Genomic DNA, 20,558 nt, shown 5'->3' on the forward strand with positions numbered 1-20,558 from the left:
CACACAAGACAAACTCCACATGCAACTGCTGCTGTTTGACGGACAACTTTTTTTTTTTTTTGGTGTTTTGTTTTATCTTGATCCTCCCCCTAAGAAACAGATATATCAGGGTTCCCATACATTTTCATGGACTGAATTTCAAAACTTTTCCATGACTTTCTAAGTACCCATAATGTATTTTTTTCCATGCCTGCTGTTTATTCAAATATATTTATAAAGTTAAACACAATTCAAACATAATTTCAGGCATACATGGAGGGTGAGACAGAACAGAGGGAGAAAAAGGTACATGATGGTAAAATAAAATGTGGTTTCACACCGCCGCACACTACAGCTATGTGTTAAGTTTGGGAAATAAATTTGCCTTCATGTTACATTACGGCAAAGGTAATCCACTGAACTAATATTAACTGTGATAATTTCATTACACGCAAAAAATTGTATGACTTTTCCAAAACTTTCAAAGATTTTAACTGAAGCCTGTTTTTTTTCCGTGAGCCCTTGTGACTGGGGGAAAATGCATGAGCCTCCTTCTACCATAAATAACCACACTATTTTATATACACGCAGATATCAGCCCTAATGTAACGAGCAAACAACACAGGAGTGAGAGTTATCACCAAAACAAACAGCTAATTTCTCGCAACTTTCATGCAAATCCGCCTTAAAATTCACCTCATTACAAAAGCTTTGTGAGCTCTTCAGCAGAATTTGGGTGCATGACAGCCATCCATTATTGGTCCTGCCCCACAAAACCAACAAAATTTAATAAGCCTACACATCACACATCAGACACACATTACAGTCAAGTGCATCCTCCAGGGCTTAAAAAATAAATCCAGCCATAAGCGCCAACAAAAGCAGTTCAGTGAAAGGTCACTTGAGTCTGGCTCCGAGAGCGAGTCAGTCCTCATAGATCCAAATGTTAAAATGCTCAGCTTTACAGCAGAAAGAAACATGCTTACAGCCTGGTACAAAAAAACAGTTTTATCCTTAATTAAGGTTGCTTAATTAAGTTAAAACTTGCACAGAAACTTCTGCACGCTGACTTGCAAAAGAAAAGCTAATAAGATTTCACTGATGAAGGTCAAGTTATCAAAACATATAAACAGCAATAAAGCTATTTGTTTTGCAAGTCCAACAGCGGCAGGAATCTTTCTGTAAACTGTAACCTGCTCATCCCTTTCCATACACATCTGTTTTAAAATAGTAATATTTTATATTATTTAATATTTTTTTGTCCTATATTGTCCTTGTTAAAATTTGAAAAATCCTGGAGAGGGAATAAAGCTCTGATTTTCACTATTGTCATGCATGCAAGAGTGCAGTTCAATGGGGGTATAACTTCATGGACCATTGGAAATTTGAAAAACCAGTGATAATTTCTGTTTTTATAGATTCTGGCTTTGAAAAATTGTGGTAATTTGGTGATTTTTAAGGAAAGCATGCCTTACAAACCCACCAGCGGGATTTGGGGTTTAGTATGGTACATTAAATTAAATTGAATACTAAATACACCCTAAGCCAGAATAAAAAACAAAACTTCCTCCAGTGCGTAAAAAATATAGATAAATATTATATTGACCTTACTGTATATGGCTTGTCAGAACAAACCCAAAGATAAGCAAACAAAACTACCCCCATCATTTCAATCTGCAGGAAGTGTTTGACCTTTTCACTTTGCTCTCATCTCTCATCAAACCAACTGGTGCTAAAACAAGATTAGTTTGGGGATTTCTTTTTCTGCTGAATCTGTTATTGTGAATGTTATGTAGAACAAATTGGGGCACCTCTGGGAGAGTATTGTTTTTCTCCCCCATGGCCCCTAATATCCACTGAAATCCCTTAAATGATTCACAATGTGGACATAATGAGAAGGACACAGTCTTGGCTCAGCCTTCCCTTCCTAGAATGGCTCTCTTGTGTTCTTCATTAACAAAGGCTGCTGCCTGGAGACTAATTTAAGCCTGAATCAGCAGGGTTTTCTGCTTCGAGGTTGTCAGGCAAATGAAAGCAAGAACTATCAAACTTCAGGTAGAAGAGAGCTCAACCTCCCTAGAGAATTGGTGAATACATCAACATGAGAAAAACTGTAAACACCGCAGCTTTTTCTCATTTCCAGTAATGTCCAATTATTATGTAAACTGCCGTAGGCTACATCTTCTTATACGTTAGATCATGTGTAGAATAACTTGTGTTAATTCAGTTTTTTTTAGTCGCACTAGCTGCATGCTTCTAGGGATGGCGGTGTTGTTCAGTCAACAACTACAGCTTTGGCTTGCCATGAAATTTTGTATAGACGTCAATGGTTCCCAGAGGATGAAGTCTACTGATATCGGCGATTTTCTGACCTTTCCTTCAGCATGAGCATGCGGTTCATGTTTTGAACAAAATGTCTCCCCAGCCACTGGATGGATTATTAGATCCAGACATTCATTTCCTTCTAAGGATGATTTACAATAGAGGATGTCAAGTTGACATCACACCGTGTTAATTTTTGTGACACCGCCCATTCACATATCAAAGGTGCCCTCCGCCCACCTTTCCGTCATTGCATGATAACACCGTGGCCAGTTCTGTCCAACCATGTTCTCAACTGATGCTGTCAGGCGGTATATCACACGAATGCAAAAGGTGGCTTTTGGCGTCGGGATCTTACACCGAAAGCACTGCAAAAGCTTTTGTTGACATCCCAACATTGGTTACCATGTGCTTTAGTTGCCTAAACATAGCCATGTGCTTTTGCAGTGTAATCCCACCATGTGCTTTTATTGACATCCCAACATCAGTAGCCGTCTCCCGAAATGCCAACAGCAGATGCAGAAAGATATAGCGCAAAATTTGTAGACACAAAAGTCCGCTGATTAAGCCACAATATGTGGCAACTTGAGAATGTGTTCGGTAAACTCACCCATATGGGCAACTGGGCCCGATATACAAATGTTTGCTGGGGCTAATGTTAGCATTTAGCCTCACAGAGCTACTCACATGCTTAAAGACTCTTGGTCTTGTTATTACCAAAGAATTAAAGTTGCTTTAAACCATAAAAATGTCATAAACTAACTCTTACCTCAAGCTATTTTCTCAATATCTTAATCATTTTGTGCGAATGCATTTAGAGCGGTCTGTTTTTTTCTTTAACTCTGTCAGCTCACACTTTAGAGCTATGTTATGCTACTTATGAGGCAAAGATGAGAAATAGCAGACCTGCTGTGGATCTTATAATTCATTTGAAACCAGCCATCAGTCCTCATTCTGCTTTGCCTTTCCTCCCCCCAACACGCTCCTCTTTCAAACATGGTAAATAGAAAACTATTATAGCTAATCTGACCTTAATAGAGGAGGAAAATTATGTCCAAACACTGCAACGGCAGCATATCTGTCCCCTCCTCCCTCCCTGCATCTCCACCTCTCTGCCCCAATCATTACATTTGGCCTATAAATAAATGCCAGAGCTGTCACAGCGGCAAATGGAGCTACCAACACGGGAATTGGTGGCAGGGAGCTGAGAGGAGGGAGGCGAGCCAAAAGAATAACAATAAGTCCGATGTACATTGTTGCCAAGGTGGGAGAGACACGGAGGAGGAGCAGGTGAAGTCAGACAGCTTGACACACTGGCAGCAGCTCAGATAGATGGACCAGCAACAATGTCTCAGACCGGTCTAACATCTCTGTGTCTAACTGGCTCAGGGCCTCAGGTGTGATGGGCAAAAGGGGAAAAGGGGGGTCAAAGAGCCAGAACATTCGTCAGTGACAGAGACAGGGGGAGCAGAAAAGCAGCATTAGAAAGATCCAGGAGGAGAAAAGTGTCTTATTAGATTCAACACAGCATTGTAGAAATAATCAGGTTTAACCCATTTCAACCGGGAGCAGCGTCACTTTCATTGTGCTACTTTCAGATGCCTTTAACGAGTATTTAAACCTTAAAACCTTACGCAAATTTGTTTAATTTCTTTAAAAACATGTGAAAAAGACAATGAGTACACTGGCAATAAATGTTTCACAAATTGTAAGAAATTAGTAGATTTAGAAGGAAAAAGGGGAAAAAGGAAAAGAAGAAGGAAAATCAATATGTATAATGATCATAATTACTTATTTGAAATTGTTACTGAATAATTATAATTTTAAGCAGTTTTTCCAGATCCTTTTATTTTCACTTGAATTCTTTTGAATGTATTCATTAATTTAACAAATTTAAGGTAATATTCTTGTACTTTTTGCTCATTTCTTGCTCATTTTTAGGTTGTTTCTTCTTTCATTGATGTCTTGCCATGTTTTTGACAGAAATCAAGCCAATTGGCTCAGATTTCAAAGGGTTAAACACTTTGATTTAAAAAAAAAATGCCATGCTGTGCAAACAGATGTTACACACACGTTATTGAGTCACTCCAGATAGAAAATTATTTGAAAATTTAGACTCACTCTGGAGAAAAAAATAAATAAAGGAAAATCAAGCTCTGTACAAAGATATTTTGAGTTCTTCCTGTTGGTTGGAAGACAATATTTACTGTCTGACAGTAAACTGAGGAACAACTAGTGATGTAGACAAGAAGGAACACTGACCTTTAAGAAACAGAGGTAGAAGCTTTTTTGTTGCCCAAATAAATCCTGCACCAAGCTTAACATTTGCCCTGTGCATTTTACACATCTGAACTTTGAGAGGCTTGAGGAAGAAACTGGAGACGGTGCCAGATCCAAGGTCAAGTTATCACCGGCTAAGAACCACTGCCAACATTTACAGGTTACCCACCGCCTCAGGCGTTTCATCACATGACAAGCCTCAGCAATACCTGTGTTTTATTCTAGGGCTTTTACTTACTGCCAAAGTGTAGCTATGGTTGTACTGAAATTCAGTTTTTATTCCAGGTGTGGATTAAAGGTCCAGTGTGTAGGATTTAGCTCACATTAGCAGGTGCTGGGCTAGCCACCCATCTGCGACAAGTCAAACAACATCGTAAAAACAGTGATTTGTAACATGAAAGTGCTTTATTTAGTGTTTTTAGTGGTCTAAATCGCTGGGTTCAGCTCCCGGTACAAACCTCCTGAACAATCAACACTGAAGGAATCCTAACCAGTGGAGTTTATGCTTGGCACATGGAAGAAACTTTAGCTGGTTGCAATCTGCAATCCTCATTCCTAAATGCCACTAAATCCTACACACAGCTCCTTTCCATTTTTAAGAATTGGTGACATATGCCCTGTATTGCATTATGCCTTTGTGTAGTTTGTATATTCGATTGTAACAGCGGTGTGTGACATGAGTCGTGCTTGAATTTCTGTGCAGTCGCAAACATTAGCTCACTGAAACAGCAGGACTGTCACGTACTCTGAATCTCATGCATTAACTTAATAAGTTTGTGCTTCCCACTGGCAAAAACATTACCTACAATTACTATATAATTATATCAGATCATTGAGCAGCTTTATCACAAGGGTGTCTCCGGGCTAATTTTATCTCCTGCGGATGCCTGTGTTTTTACATAAATCATGGAGCTTACATTTCTAGACAGTAATTATCTTCATCTAATTTTACTTTGCACACAAAATCCACACCAAGCTTTTGCTTAACCAGGTTTCTGTGTGTCAACTATTGTTTGGCGCAACCATGTATATACAACTGAACATCACTTTAGAGTAAATTATGAACCACATCAAATCAATCAAAAATGTGAATACATTGAAAGCAGGAGGGAAATAACAGGTTCTCGTGCTTACATGCCTGCACACATGTAGGTACGTGGGTGCTGATGGTCACCTCTGCAGTCTTATATAGATGCTTTAATTGACTGCCTTAATTGACTGTCAGCCAGCACCAATCAAGCTGCTGAGATCTGAGAGGTCTGAGGACTGGGACTGAGCCTCTTGGGTGGTAGTTAATCTGCCAGCCTCAGCCCCTCAGATGTCGACACACACTGAATTCAGCAAGCCCAAAGAGCTTAATTACATACTTTATCGAGAAGAGTAAAGAAAAGCTCCAAGAATAGATTTAATGTATAGGTGAGTGCACTGACTGACACGACAATAGCATGGAGACAGGGAACTAGATGGTTGTTTGGCATTTAGAGCAGGTTAATCAATGAAAATGAATTAAGTGTTAATAAAGATACGCGAGTCATGGAGGAGATAAACAGGATACTGAGTGAAAATGTCTTTCGGCACCACATGTACACCCATATTGTAAAATCAATCACAGGGTGATTTATATAGATACACCGTGAAAGGGTATAAACCGTCTGTCTGTGCTATATTAAGCACGTCATCCTATTTGAAGTGCACTGAAGGGAGAAAAGCAACAGAGATGCTTTCTCCTGAATGACAAAAAGCCCAATTTAGAGTAGATTAAGCAGAGACAAAAACAGCAAGGACACAAATAATCCAGGCATTCCCTCTCTAATCATAACACAAAAGACTTCAGCCATCTTCTTTGCCTTTAAAGGGGTTCGTTACAGTATGTTCTGAAGCCTGTGTGTGCATGTGTGAGTGTGCACTTGTGTGTGTTTTCGGTGTGTCTGTGCATGGCCTCACGCCATTAGTGTTGTCCAGACATTTGGTCGAGTGCTGCACAGAAATTAAAGCCCATGTTGGAGAGGCATACAAGGTTGTGGCAGTTAAACGAGTTTTCCACTGATTTAGTATTGCACTCCTTTAATATTTATTGTCAGTTTAAAGAAAGTATCCAAATTGATGTAGCACAACTAGAGATTTATTCCAAGCATATTTTTTTCTCTTGTAAAACATGGCATCAGCATTATGATGTAACTTGTCCACTGACAGTTGGATCGTAGATTCAGGTGTTTTATGAAACCTCAAGCAGAGAAGAGGAGCAGAGGTTTTCTTGTTGGCATTTTCAGACTTGTTTTCCTCAGTCCGAACCGACTGAAGTAACATAATTTGAGCCAGTTTATCACTTTACGCAGTTCCCACTTGTGTCAAAAAAGGATTTATACAACTTTTTCCCTGGTATATGCAGAAGAATTCCCTAACTAATCCCCTACCTAACTGTAAGAAGACTTGCATGTGTAAAATAGGTGGAGTTCCCAGCTAAAGGGCCAGTGTGTAGAATTTAGGGGGATATGTTGGCAGAAATGGCACGTAATATTTTTTCTTTGTGAATAATCACATGCAAATAAGTATTTTTGTGTCATGCCACTAAATTTCCCTAAATCTCACACACTGAACCTTTAACAGTGGTGGCCAAAATTAAATTTAGCTGAAACAAATGACTACATAGGCTGTGGATTTTTTTCTCTGTCATTTGATTGTTTTTTGTTTCTGTCTGTGCTTTTATTTTATTTTATTTTATTTTACTGAGCATCTTATTTAAATTTTTGTGCGTCTCCATGTTCTTATTTCAGCCGCATTTTTGTGTGTCACAATTTTGATCATGATGACTAAAGGATGTTTACTTAATGTGCATCACTGAAGGGCCACAGCCTGCTATTTTATATCTTAAGTAGATCCAAACAAGGTAATTAATATGTGCATGGGCAGTTTAAATTCGTGTGTGTGTGTGTGCACGCGTTATCAGTAGGGGAAACTGCTTATCTTTCTTTTTCTATACAAATGTCAGGAAACACCATCACATAGATTCCAAGCACATTACAGGAACCTCTCTGTTTCTGAAATTCTCCGTCATATGGTCACTCCAAGAGTGGTGCCACAGAGGGAGTCAGGGGTTCACCACACTAACCTCCAACTGCATAACAAACTGATTACACGTCTCATCTACAAAGATACTGAAGATAAAATGATTGGCTTGGTCGGTAAGATGCATCCTGATAATGCCAAATTAAACATGGTGCCCAGCTAATTCAATAAGAGCACATATTTGTAATTCAATTTGAGGCTTCAGTGGAGTGCAAGAGGGCAACAAGGAAATTAGAGACAGGCAAAACAAAGAAAGGAGTTCCTTGGGGTGGAACAAGATATTTCTGCAGGCATTATTATCATCATCATCAGTTTTGGTATTCATGTGGCATTTGGCAAGCAATTGAACTTAAATAATTGATATCTCTTATTGCGCACACTGCCGGATGAATGTAAGTCTCATGTGAAGACTTCTTTCCTGGGTTTTACAAGAAGATCTGGATATTCCTCTCTAAATCTGCCTGCAGCTATCTGACTCTTTCTCACACTGTGCATTGATTTAAGATCACTGTGAAGTGATGTGAGTGTAACGCAGACAAAATGCAAAAGAAATCCATCACTGACATGCAACAGAAATGAACAGGTGCCTACCTGAGGTAGCGCAGTGGTTCTATGGTTTCAGCCTCTGCCTCTGCTGAGCTGTGGTTCATCTTGTCCATCTGCTCTCACCCAGCACGTCTCTGCAAATATGAGAAAGAATGAGCTGTGCCCCTCCAAAGAAAACACTTCCGCTCCTTCTCTCTGACTCTGATTCAATAAGCACACTGTCTACCTCTTTGCCTGGGAATAGACTGGGAATCTAAATGGGCTTCCTCCCTCTGTATCTCTCTGTCTTGATTGGCTCCGAAGCTGGGATGTAATTACTGGCTGTTACACACAAACACACACATACACACACTTAATATTGCCTCTATATCTCTGTCTCTCCTCTCTGTCTGTTTCCCACTGTGGCCCCGGCTCATTCTCTAATAAAACCAGCTGGCTCTGTGTATCAGCTGCGCTCCCCGGGAAAGCCAGCCAATTAAGAATCAGGAGGCATGGTGCTCGCCGGCTGATTGGCTCAAGCTGCCTCAATCAGAGCTGTTCACTCATCCAGGGTGCAACCTCCACCCCCTCCCATCCCTCAGATTCACACACACATACACACTCCTCTGTGGCAAAATGATCCCTTGATGTAGAATCTAGAGCACGCATCAGAGTGAGAAAACACCTTTCATATGGTGCTGGGAGGTAAATGAAGCCCAGTTCCCAAACTGAGATAATAATACTATAAAAAAATGAGTGGGAACACAGCAGCTTTTTGTAGCTCCAGCACAAATGATGGACAATATGAGCAAAACCAATCTGACCCCAAAAAGGACTTTGATGCATGAGGGCTGATGATATGGATTTAGGGCAGCAGAGAAAAAAAATAGCAGTGATAACTGTAAATATACAGTATAACAAACACACACACAGAGGGATATACTGTATACAGTGGTATCACGGGGAGAACCCGCAGCTGCCAAGGAATGAAGCTCATGAGTGGGTCGCGGTGACAAACAATAACTCACTTTCTTCTGGAAAGGTCTCGCTCTTTCCCTCCCTCCAGACAAAAATGACCTCTCCCTACAGATCAACTGTGGACTTATATATTGCACATTTAGGCGTTAAGTCTTTTTTTTCTACCATGTTACACAAATGTAACTATTAGAAGATTAAATTCCTCAAAGAACTGTTGAAAATGAGCACAGTCCCAATAAAAAGTTGGTGTACTTGGCCACCTAGGGGTTAGAAATTGCTATTGCAGTTTAAAGTTTCGCTAAAGGCATTGATTAAACAGGTTTTCCATTAAAAAAAACCCATTCCTTCATGCCTTAAAGAAGCAGTGTGTAACATTTGGGGGGATTTGGTGGCATCTTCAACCAGCTGAAACAACCACTGGTTAGAATTCCATCAGTGTTCAGGAGGTTTTTTACTGGCAGATTATCTGCAGAGGTCTTGTCCTCCTAAAACAAAGTGATTTAAACTGATAAGAGCACTGAATAAATCAGTTTCACGATCAACATGTGCTCAGCTTTTTTTCTCTGACAATTTTGTGCGCTCACCTTATTTCTGATCCAGACGTTCAGAGGGGCTTTAGCAAGAGCTCAATTATCTGCAGGTCTCTTCCTCTCCAAAACAAAATGCATCTGGTGATTTAAATCTGCAAATAAAGCAGCTTCATGTTACAAATCAGTGTTTTTCCAAAGCAGTTCAGCTTAGATGAAAAGGACTGCTAGGCATATTGATGTGTGCTCACCTTTTTTCTCTGATAACTTAAGATCCAGACGTTGGGGAGGTTGTCAGGTTTCTTCCTCTTTAAAACAAATAGACCCAGTGAATTGGATCAGTAACTGCCTTTTTAAAAAATTCAAGCAGTTTTACCCATCCATCCATCCATGCATCCATTCTTCCGCTTATCCGGGGCCGGGTCGCGGCAACAGTCGGAGTAGAGCATTCCAGACGTCCTGCGCCCCAGCAACAGTTTCCAGCTCGTCCTAAGGGACCCCGAGGAGTTCCCAAGCCAGACGAGATATGTAATCCCTCCAGCATGTTCTGGATCTGGCCCGGGGCTACTACCAATAGGACATGCCCAATACACCTCCAATGGGAGGCACCGAGGATAGATAGATAGATCAACCTTTATTGTTTCAGATATACACAACAAAGAAGAATCACAATGGTGATTTCACAATTATGAGTAGTGAATTAAAAAAATAAGCAGCAGGAACAGTTCAATGTAGTGCTATGTAGAACCTGACTGTTCTACTTTGAATGCTGCAAAACCTTTTGCGAGAGGCCAAAAGAGAGAACAGTCCATGGTGGGGGTGGGCAGTCTTTCATGATGTTGTGAGCCCTGGTCAGACAGCACTTTTGTGCAATGTTCTGGATGGAAGGTAGAGAAGACCCAATGGTCTTTTTCGCTGTCCTTACCACTCTCCACTGACTTCCAGTCTGAGGCTCTACAGCTTCCGGACAGAGACGCAGCTGGTCAGTATGCTCTCTATGGTGCCTCTGTAGAAAGTAGTGAGGATGGGAGGGGGGAGACGCGCTCTTTTCATCCGACGTAGAAAGTGCAGACGCTGCTGTGCTCTCTTCACCAGAGATGTGGTGTTCAGGGACCAGGTCAGACTGTCTGTGATGTGCACCCCCAGGAATTTGGTGCTACTGGCTAACTCCACTGCGATGTGGCTGATGAGGAGTGGTGTGTGACTGTGTCGGTTTTTCCTGACGTCAACTTTGATCTCCTTCGTTTTTTCAACGTTCAGGACGAGGTTGTTATTGTCGCACCTCTCCAACAGTTGTTTTAACTCCTCTTGATAGGCCAGTTCATTGTCATCTCGGATGAGACCTGCTACTGTCGTGTCATCCGCGTACTTGATGATATGATTCGTACCGAAACTGGCACAGCAGTCCTGGGTCATCAGGGTGAACAGCAGTGGACTCAGGACACAGTCCTGAGGTGAACCGGTGCTCAGAGAGATGACATAGGAGGTGTTATCTCCAACCCGCACGGACTGGGGTCTGTCAGTGAGAAAGTTAAGTAGCCAGTTACAGTGCTCAGGCCGAGGGGACCCAGTTTGCTCACCAAATGTTCAGATATGATTGTGTTAAATACTGAACTGAAATCTACAAACAGCATTCGCACATGGGTGTTTTTCGCTTCCAGATGCGCCAGGCTCAGATGGAGAGCCCAAACCACCTCAACTGACCCCTTTAAACGCAAAGGAGCAGCAGCTCTACTCCAAGCTGTCCAAGCTCCTCACCCTGAGCCCAGCCACCCAGCAAAGGAAACTCATTTTGGCTGCTTGTATCTACAATCTCATTCTTTTGGTCACTACCCAGAGCTCATGACCATAAGTGAGGGTTGGGACATAGATGGACTGGTAAATCAAGAGCTTTGCCTTCCGGCTCAGCTGCTTCTTCACCTCAATGGTCCACTAGCTGGTACCGTTCCACCTCCCGCACAAGCTGCAGCTCCTTCCCCACCAGAGCGGTGACGTTCCACGTCCCCAGAGCTAGTCTAAGAAGCCAGGGATCAGCACGCCCAGGGCCCCGCCCCCGTCTGCTGCCCGGCACACAATGCACCCGGCCATGATTTCCAGTCCTGCTGGTGGTGGGCCCACAGGGTGGTGGCAGCATGTTATTTCTTTGGGCTGAGCCCAACTGGGCCCCATGGCCAAAGGCCCGGCCGCCAGACACTCGAGTCGGCCATGTCATCAGGTTCTTTGTGGATCGCTCTTAGTCTGGCCCCTCCCCTGGGACCACCTTGGGGGACCCTACCAGGAGCTAGTGCTCCTGACAACACAGCTCCCAGGATCACAGGGACATGCAAACTGCTCATAATGTCTTGCTAATGTCATATTAACCTTGTTCCTGATTACCAGTTTTGAACTTCAACAATTTCAAGTGACTGAAACTTAAATTTACACAATTGGATAAGTAGCTACATCTGACTTGTCCTACTTTCACAGTGACATCATGAAAAGCCAGGACCAACAAGACTGGTTGCTTAGGTTTTTGAAGTAGCAAGTAGCAAACCTCTTGCTTGTGTTGTACGTCGCTTTGGATAAAAGCGTCTGCTAAATGAAATTGTAGAATTGTAGAATTGTAGGAACCCAGTTCTAAGAGGGAAATACTCAGCCACGGCATTATCTGGGGTTTTTTCGCTCATGTGTCTGATTTTATATAAAAAACATTGCACAGACATGTTAACAAAGTTGAAAACTTGATTTCCACTAGCAGAGGTCTTAAAAGAAAGAGACAAACTGGGGGCTGAAGACTAATCATTATGACAGAGAAATGCTATTTAGAGAATCGTGTTGCTAGGGGCAACTGTTTACTTTAAAATCCAGGCTTGACAAATACACATCCACTTCTACAACATGTCCGTCGCCATCCAAAGCATTTCAAAGACAATTTAAAATAAATACTCACGTGCCAATTCATACAGTGGGAGCATTACTGGTTGCTGTGTTCCTCCTGTGCTGCTGTCCATACTTCCTGTGAAGAGATGTCTCAGAATAACAATTAAAGTAAATCTAAAGGTCAGAGGATTATTTTTGGTATAATGTGCATATTGTTGAGTTGGGTCAAATTACTTTGAAATATAGTCAGTTCCTCAATACAAATAAAATGGCTCTTTTTTTTTTTACAGAAATATGATCCCCTGGATTACAGAAAAAAATCTGAATACTTTTGAATTACTTCAAAATCTAATTCAAAATTTAACCTTTCATTAAAAACTGATGCAGCCACAAAAAAAAATCTGATGCAGCCACAAAAAAAATCTTGAAAGCGTTTTTTTTTCTTTTTGCATATTTAGCATTTAAAGTGAGAAACCCCATATCTCAGACAAGCTTTTCATGAGTTAATTAAAAATTTTAAAATTGCCAGTTTGTTTACTTTTTTACTTACTATTTACATTGTTCTTTTTGCTCGTTTCATCTTGTAAATACCTTGCTTTGATATCCTTTTGCTGCTGTAATGATGCTAATTTCCCCAATGTTTTATGATCTTTACCTACCTAACCTTCAATATGCATACTACAGTATTTTGAGACACACAAACTGTGAGCCCATCCCTTAACCGAAATGTTTTGCACAGTCAAAAGGCTGACAGGTAAAAGTGGCTTAGTAGTCTGAATCCTGAACCTGCAGGGGCTTGGATGAAAGTTTGAGCTCCTTGATCGAAACCCCAGTAGGTAGTGAAAACTGTGGCTTCTTTGTGATTTTCCTTCATAATTGCTTTTTTTTTATTTTATTTTTTGGCTCCACAGACCGGTGGTGATGTAACTGTAACTGAAAGGATCCTGTTTTCTATTTAATGCAGCGACTGATGATATGCAGATGCTTGTGTGCAGCGTGCAGACACAACAAAAGCAAAAGAAGCAACAGCTGTGTGTAATGAAATCCAGAACAAAGGCCATGCAATAATTACCATCACTGCAGGAGTCTCAGCTTTACACTAAACACCTTACAAACAAGGTCCTGCTGTATCAAACAACGCTTAAAAACTAAATGTCACATTCACCCATTCACACACATTAACACACTGAACCTTACAAGGTACCACCTGTTGCTCAGCTTAAATACACTCAGTCTGTTAACATGATGTTAGAAAAAGTTGAATTACTGTGTAAGTCTGACTAAAACTGGACTTTTAAAGGACATATAAACATGTAGGTCCAACTGAAATTGAAATTACACTAAGTCGCATTTCTCAAAGTCGGACTAACACACCTAGATGATGCGATGGGGGTCGATTTACTCTTTCACGCCGCAGTCGGACCTGAAATGGTCTAGCATTCTGTACAAGCTCAAAAGGCCCGCGCTAGGCTTTGACCTGGAAGTCGAACTGCATAAATTCGTACAAGAAAGCTGGGAAAAACTAAAGAAGAAGGGAAGAAAACAACAAGACAAAGGTATCGACATGGCAACTCACACATTGATGGGAAGAGTCATTGGGAGCAATTTGGGGTTCACTGCACAAAGATACCTGAACATGCAAACTGGTGATGGAGATTGAACCACCAGTTTGATTAGTGGACAACAGCTGTACCACCTTAGCCATGTCCACCCATGTGTCTTAAAAGCAAAAGACGGTAACAAAGGGAGGTCATTTGCATTTCCCTTCTCCATTTTTCAAGCAGAAATGTTTGGCTATTTTGCTTCAGAAAACTGGAAGAAACAGTTCTAACAGTTACACCTCTACTGTGCTGATGGATCATGAATGAATAGGCAAAACAACCAAGAAAGAGGGGTTAAAATTAGTTTTATTATTATTTGATAGAGCAGAAAAAATCCCAAAAAAACAAACAAATACTTCTCATACATTGTTTTCTTTTCCATTTGGGCCGCGCTGCTTTTTCGCAGAGCTTCAACCCCAAACAAACGGAATGGTGATATTGTTGTCAAACAGCAGCAGGCAGTAGTCAGGACAGCACAGGGTTACACTTAGCAGGGCACAAAATGATGGGCTCGTTCCAGATTGCTTATTTTTGCATCCACAAGACGCGGGCTGCTACCTTCTGCCTGTCAGGAATGTACAGACAACCTGGAAGATTTCCGATGCTACTTAGAGACAGAAATACAAAAATCTCGATTTTAAATAAAACTTTTCGTATGCTTGTATTTCTATCAGCAACATACACACTGTTATTGTTGCACCGTCCTAAATGAAACCCGAACGTACAGTGATGATACCCCAGTACAGAGGGATAAACGTCAACTGATGCCCAGTTACCTAATGCAGTGCACCATCTTTCAGTATGGATCCTGATTATAATCAGTAAGCTAAAGAGTGCACTCAGTACAAACAGGACACAAATCCTTACAACATCGCATTAGATCTTCACCTCATGGATGAATAATGAAATCAAAAGTGAGGCAACAGGGCAGCAAGACTCCAGGTTTGCAATTACATAGTGATGAGATCATCCTCACTATTGTTTCAATGTGAAAACAATTAAAATGGACAGATACAGGATATTGAGTGAGTGACTGCTGGGATGGTCAACCCTATTTAGTCAGTTGGGTTTGCGTTTTTATATTGCTTCAGAGACATCCAGAATTTGACATATGGACAAGCATTTTAGCCTATTTTACTGCATAAATTCAACACATCAATATTTTAATATTTTTCATCTTTAATTAAGTGACACTTTCAAAACAGGCCACAGAAATGTCTGAGTAAAACCATTGCTGAGTTATCAGTAGGGCTGAGTATCATTTAAAAAATTACAATACCAGTACCAATATCAGTACACTTAAAATGGTACCAATAGACTTTTTTCGACATCCACGATGTGAATGAAGTAGCGAACATTTTGGTGGCATTTCGGCATGATGAACTGCCGTCAAATACACCGTACTCAGCTTCACCACACCACAGACTGTATGGGTTTATCGGCTGCTGCGGGGAAGTGGGTTCTGCCTGGGGACAGTTGTGCGAGTCCACCTGGCTGGAGTTACGTGTTAGCATCACATGGACCACGGTTATTACCGCTTCAACAACAGAGTCATGCCATTTTTGGTGTCGCCATGAGATTGTTGGGAGCGTTAAAAGGCTTGCTGTTGGATGTTAGCCAATGCTGCGTTAGCTCAGGCCAACAGGGCAGAAGTTAAAGTCTATGTTTGCAGAGGAGAGTGGCTCCGGCGATGGCAGCAACAGAAAGTTTTTTGAGACTGCTTTATGGCTCAGTGTTGGATGATAGCTGCATCTGCATTAGCTCATGCTAACTGGGCAGACAAGGAGAGGAGAGTGGCTCCTGAGAAGTAAGCAACCCAAAGTTTCTCGGGATCACTTGGCAGCTCAGTATTGGATGTTAGCTGCTGCGATGTTAGCTTGCGCTAAGACAGAAGATGCTTGCCCCGTTCACCAGGGACTGTGGCTTCTGAGACAGCAGCAACAGAAACTTTCTTGGGACTGTTAAATGGCTTAATGTTGGATGTTAGCCGCTGCTGCCTTAGATTGGGCTAACAGAACAGAAGTTGAACTGTACGGATGCTACGAAAGCGAGTCCAAAGACAGCAGCAACACTGCTGTTGGGACCACATAACGGCTCGATGTTAGCCGCTGCTGCCTGAGATTGGGCTAAAAGGGCAGAAGTTGAGCTGTACCTTCAAGAAGAGCGACACCAAATACAACAGCAACAAAAAGTTCCTTGGGACAGCTTTAATGGCTTGATGTTGGATGTTAGCCACTGCTGCGTTAGCTCAAACTAAGAGGGCAAAAGTTGAACTGTTGAGGCTGAGGAAAGCGGCTCCAGAGACTGCAGCATCAGAAAGTTTGTTGGGACCACCACACGGCTCGGTGTTTGATGTTAGTCGCTTCTGTCTATGTTAGCTCATGCTAACAGGTTAGATGTTGAATTGACTTTTGCAAAGGAGAGCGGTTCCAAAGTTGACAGCAACAAAAAGTTTGTTGATCTTGCTGGGAGTCTGGATGGTCCGGAATTAGATCCCCAGCACAAAAAAGATCACATGCAAGCATAATCCTACTGGGGACATTTTGATACTTCTTGGTACTGGATTATTTTTGTCAATAGCTTAAAAGGTATCAAGTACCAATACCCAGCCTTGGTTGCAGGGTCAAAGAAACTGGACCATCCCAGTGACTGAAATTAAAGACAGCATATGGTTAATAAAATAACTCCACGGGTTGAACGCAGGACATATTGTACTTCACTAGCTTATCCTGTGCTGCTGCAACCTGATAAAAATGCACTATAGCTCATGTGAAAGGCATAGTTCGCTCAATTCAAGGACCTGACATAAATCATACACACCTTAATGTTAAAGACTAAGAAGTTCATGTCATTTGTTGCTATAGGGGTTTTTGCATAACTACATTCTGAAAGCTGTCCAGCTTCTCTAAGACCAATCGCGAGGTGAGTGGGAGCCACTGGACACACGAGAGAAAACAAATCATTTTTAAGTGGAGATCCATACAAACTCAGGGCATAAGCATATATCTTTACTAACATGACCCTATAAATAAACCCAGAGACAGTTTGTCTATAGAAGAAAAAAATAATGCACCACAACCTATGACTAAAAGCAAAAACAATGTCAAAAATTTGACATTCCTTACACCCCCTCAGTCTAGCATGAATTCATGTTTATATCCAGAGAGGGTTCAAATAAACTAGACACCTTCTAGCAGAAGGGATTCCATTTGGGCTCCACTAGTTCTTTGGAAGGTTTTTCTTTTTCTTTTCTTTTTTTACAATATTCAATACGAATAGTCCTCCAAACATATGCTCAGTGTCTTTACATGAGTTAGTGAAACCTTAATCTTTATTCTTCCTCTTCGTCTTAGAAAAACAAAGTATTTAAAAGTAGGCCACAACATGGAACCCAGCAGATGTAAAACCACCTCAACAGTAACATTAGCCTGTAAATTCAGACCTCAACAAGAGGCCACTTCCAAAGTATCAGGGAGCACAATATTCCAAACACAGTATATGACTTACAGAAGAAAAAGACAAAATCCTAACATTCAGCCATACAAAATAATCCAACACACATCAGCTTCTCTACTACACGCGCCGTGTGTTTGAGAGAAGAGAGAGTCTGTGTGCAGATAGAGATCATTTTTACTGTCCTTTTTTTCATTTTATTCATTTTTGCAAAGCTGAAGCAGTTATTTTTTGTGGATGGTCCTCGAAGCTCGACCACAATCCCCCTGTGGCGAGTTAAGTTTGGTTCGGCCGCCACATGGGCCTGAGTCTGAGTGGCTCAGACTTAGAGAGGGGTAGGACGTAAGGCGAAGATTTTAATGGTGTGTAATAGTGATTATTATTTTTTTCCCAGCCTAATCCAGAGGCAGGGGAGCTCGGAGATTATTCCTCTTGGTGCGACACAGAGGTTCAACCAATATACACGGAGGGAGAGGTGACATCGCTGGAGAAGTTTGTAAAATTGTACACGCCCCTGTAAACCCCAACCCTCAAAAAAGGTACCCAAATTATCTCAGAAGCCCAAGCTGTCGCAGCACGACTCCACTTTGGGATGAAGGGTAAGGAAGATGGTAGCAGAAATATCTGAGGAAGAGCTGAAGGAACACCTCTATCCAACAAAAGACTAGGTTGATTCTCCCTCTGCACCATTTCGGCCAGAGGCAGAGTCCATACAAAGGATTAGAATGATCATGAGAATGGCTGTTATTGATATTTAGAGGGGTAATAGTTATGATGTCAGTAGGGAGCAAGATTGCATTATTTCCATGTGTTGGCTGCTTGGGAGATAGAACGGGAGGGAATCATGTCCAGCAGGTACTCTCGCTGACGCTCGACAGCGGAGGTGGTCTTATGAGCGGACAAGCTGGGGTTCACGTAGGCCATAGTCACACCTGTCAGGAAACAAACACGTCAATGGTCAATGTGCTGGAGACAGAGCTGTTTTACATTTATAGACCGAATCACAATGTTTAGTTACAATAGGTTTTGGGTAGAAAACTGCAGCTTCACCTACATATTATATACGGTATCAACTATTGTGTAAGGTAAAGCAAAGAAAATATTCAAATATAGTGTATCATAAACTGATATTGACTTTTTTTTTTTTTAAGTGGCTAAAATTTGTTTTGCTTCAGCCCCATCCACAGTGGGATATTGTTTGGTTTCTGTGAATGAGTTGTGTTGAAGACTGTTTCCCATCCATATGGGTTTTGCATTAACCTAATGCAAACCCTCTTAGGGACTGTACTTTATTTATGAGAGGGGGGGGTGATTGGGGTGCATTTTTTTTTTTTTTATTTTACCCTCCCAATCAATCAACCTCTGTCCACCTAAATAACACCAGTGATTATTATTACTATTTTTTAAGTGCCTTTCCTGTTTTGAACCACCCCTTCCCCTTCATAAATAACAAAAATATTGTTTTGTTTGTCATCCATGTCATTGTGTTTTTGTGAAGCCAAAGACAATTTTCCACATTTTGGACAAATAAAGATCTAATCTAATCTAATCTAAACAGTCCCTAACCCCAACCACTAAGGGACGTGCTTGCATTAACACAACACCAGCAGGTGTTGGTTTATCAGACATTAGTAAAGCAACACATAAAATAAAATACATAAAAAACAGAAATGTCAGATAGTCAGACCACTGTGCTTAACTCTATATCTTTACATGCTATAGTTATGACTGAAAATGACAACAGAAATTAAGAAGTTTCCCCAATTTACATATCTCTACATCTGAAAACAGAAGCCAGTTTTCTACCCAGAAGTGACTTTTGTTGTTAGCACAACGTCACAGTGATTCGGTCTATTCTACGATTATATACTACACACAGTATTATAGCTCATGTAGGAAGAAGGCGAAAATAAAGGAAGAAGATGGCACTGAACAAGAGTGAAAATTTCTTAATATTTTGCACGAGTAAATCACATGCTCAAGGTGTATCTGAGGATTCCTAAAACACAGCTATGCAGTAGCTCTAAAATGAAAAGAACTAGCCTGAGAAGATGGTGGGTAAGAAAGAGAGGAATCCACTTTAAAAGAGAAGGATTACCCCAAAGAGGAGCAGAAAGCGAGAATGGGTGAGGCGCGTTCTCGGTCTAACCTCGTCTCTCGTTTATCTACCTGTATTGCCACCGCTCTGCTTCTTCCAGGCAGCCACGTTGCCCTGGTTACTGCTGCTGGCGCTGACCTTTGCCCCCTGCTGCAGCGGGCGTGCTGCAGCATGCTTACCTGCCCTGCTGCCCAGCGCCGCTGCTGCCATCGCACTCTGCAGCTGAGAAGAGGAGGTGAATGAGTGAGCCATACCACGAGAGCCCATTGACTGGATGTTGTGTGACAGATGACCCTGTACAGAGAGACAAATGTTTCGTTTACACAGAGATCACACTACAGGGCCTCAACAGAGTCCCCTCTTCCCTTCGCTCCTGCATTTTTGCACAGAACCAAACACCGGCAGCATCATTCGGCTCCAGTGTGTGATTAAACAGCGCATCGCAGCATCCCGCCATCAAAAGAGGTATGGCAGGCGTGACATGCAACACAACAGCCTCGGCTGCTAGTGTGGTATAGACGTAATATAGGCATCGGTAGTGCTTTCTAAACAATAACAAAGGCATAACATGTCAATCAAAATCATTTACCTTCCCTCCAATATGGCTTCTGATCTCGTCTTCTGCTCGAAACGGTAAGAAGCTCTTATTGTTTTCACCATTTGCGAACATTTACGGCCACGGTTCTTTTTTTTTTTTAATTAGCTTCTAATTGTTACAGCTTCGTCTTAATTTTTCCCGCAGTGGGTCACACATTAACATGTTATCAGAAAATCACAGGACCGCCCATGGTCCTTCTGGTTTTACGCTTTACACAGACGTCACAGTGCTATTACTGACTCCAGGTGCTACAACAGAGGGCAGTATGAGAC

The 20,558-nt window shown here is 41.5% G+C and overlaps 2 protein-coding genes across 3 annotated transcripts in view; both read right to left on the bottom strand.

Moving 5' to 3' along the window:
• yjefn3 (YjeF N-terminal domain containing 3) overlaps positions 1-8,616 on the bottom strand; it is an 89,228-nt gene extending 80,612 nt beyond the window's left edge. Inside the window, exons 1-2 of the mRNA XM_042483994.2 lie at positions 8,420-8,616; positions 8,239-8,327 (exon numbers count right to left, since the gene is read on the bottom strand). Of these exons, the coding sequence (XP_042339928.1) occupies positions 8,239-8,306 (68 nt within the window). The 5' untranslated portion in view covers positions 8,307-8,327; positions 8,420-8,616. The remainder of the gene's footprint in view (positions 1-8,238; positions 8,328-8,419) is intronic.
• Positions 8,617-14,425: 5,809 nt separating this feature from the next.
• Positions 14,426-20,558, bottom strand: part of gatad2ab (GATA zinc finger domain containing 2Ab) — a 38,977-nt gene continuing 32,844 nt past the window's right edge. The window contains exons 10-11 of one of the 2 annotated variants that reach the window (XM_088077887.1): positions 19,868-19,982; positions 14,426-18,522 (exon numbers count right to left, since the gene is read on the bottom strand). In XM_088077887.1, coding sequence (XP_087934013.1) covers positions 18,389-18,522; positions 19,868-19,982 — 249 coding nt within the window. In that variant the 3' untranslated portion in view covers positions 14,426-18,388. Of the gene's footprint in view, positions 18,523-19,759; positions 19,983-20,558 lie in introns of both variants that reach the window. The other variant, XM_042482302.2, reaches the window with a different exon arrangement.

The sequence above is a fragment of the Plectropomus leopardus genome, chromosome 5 (assembly GCF_026936395.1).
Source record: "Plectropomus leopardus strain MGB_pleo_1.0 chromosome 5, ASM2693639v1, whole genome shotgun sequence".
In the NCBI taxonomy this organism is placed as follows: Eukaryota; Metazoa; Chordata; class Actinopteri; order Perciformes; family Serranidae; genus Plectropomus; species Plectropomus leopardus.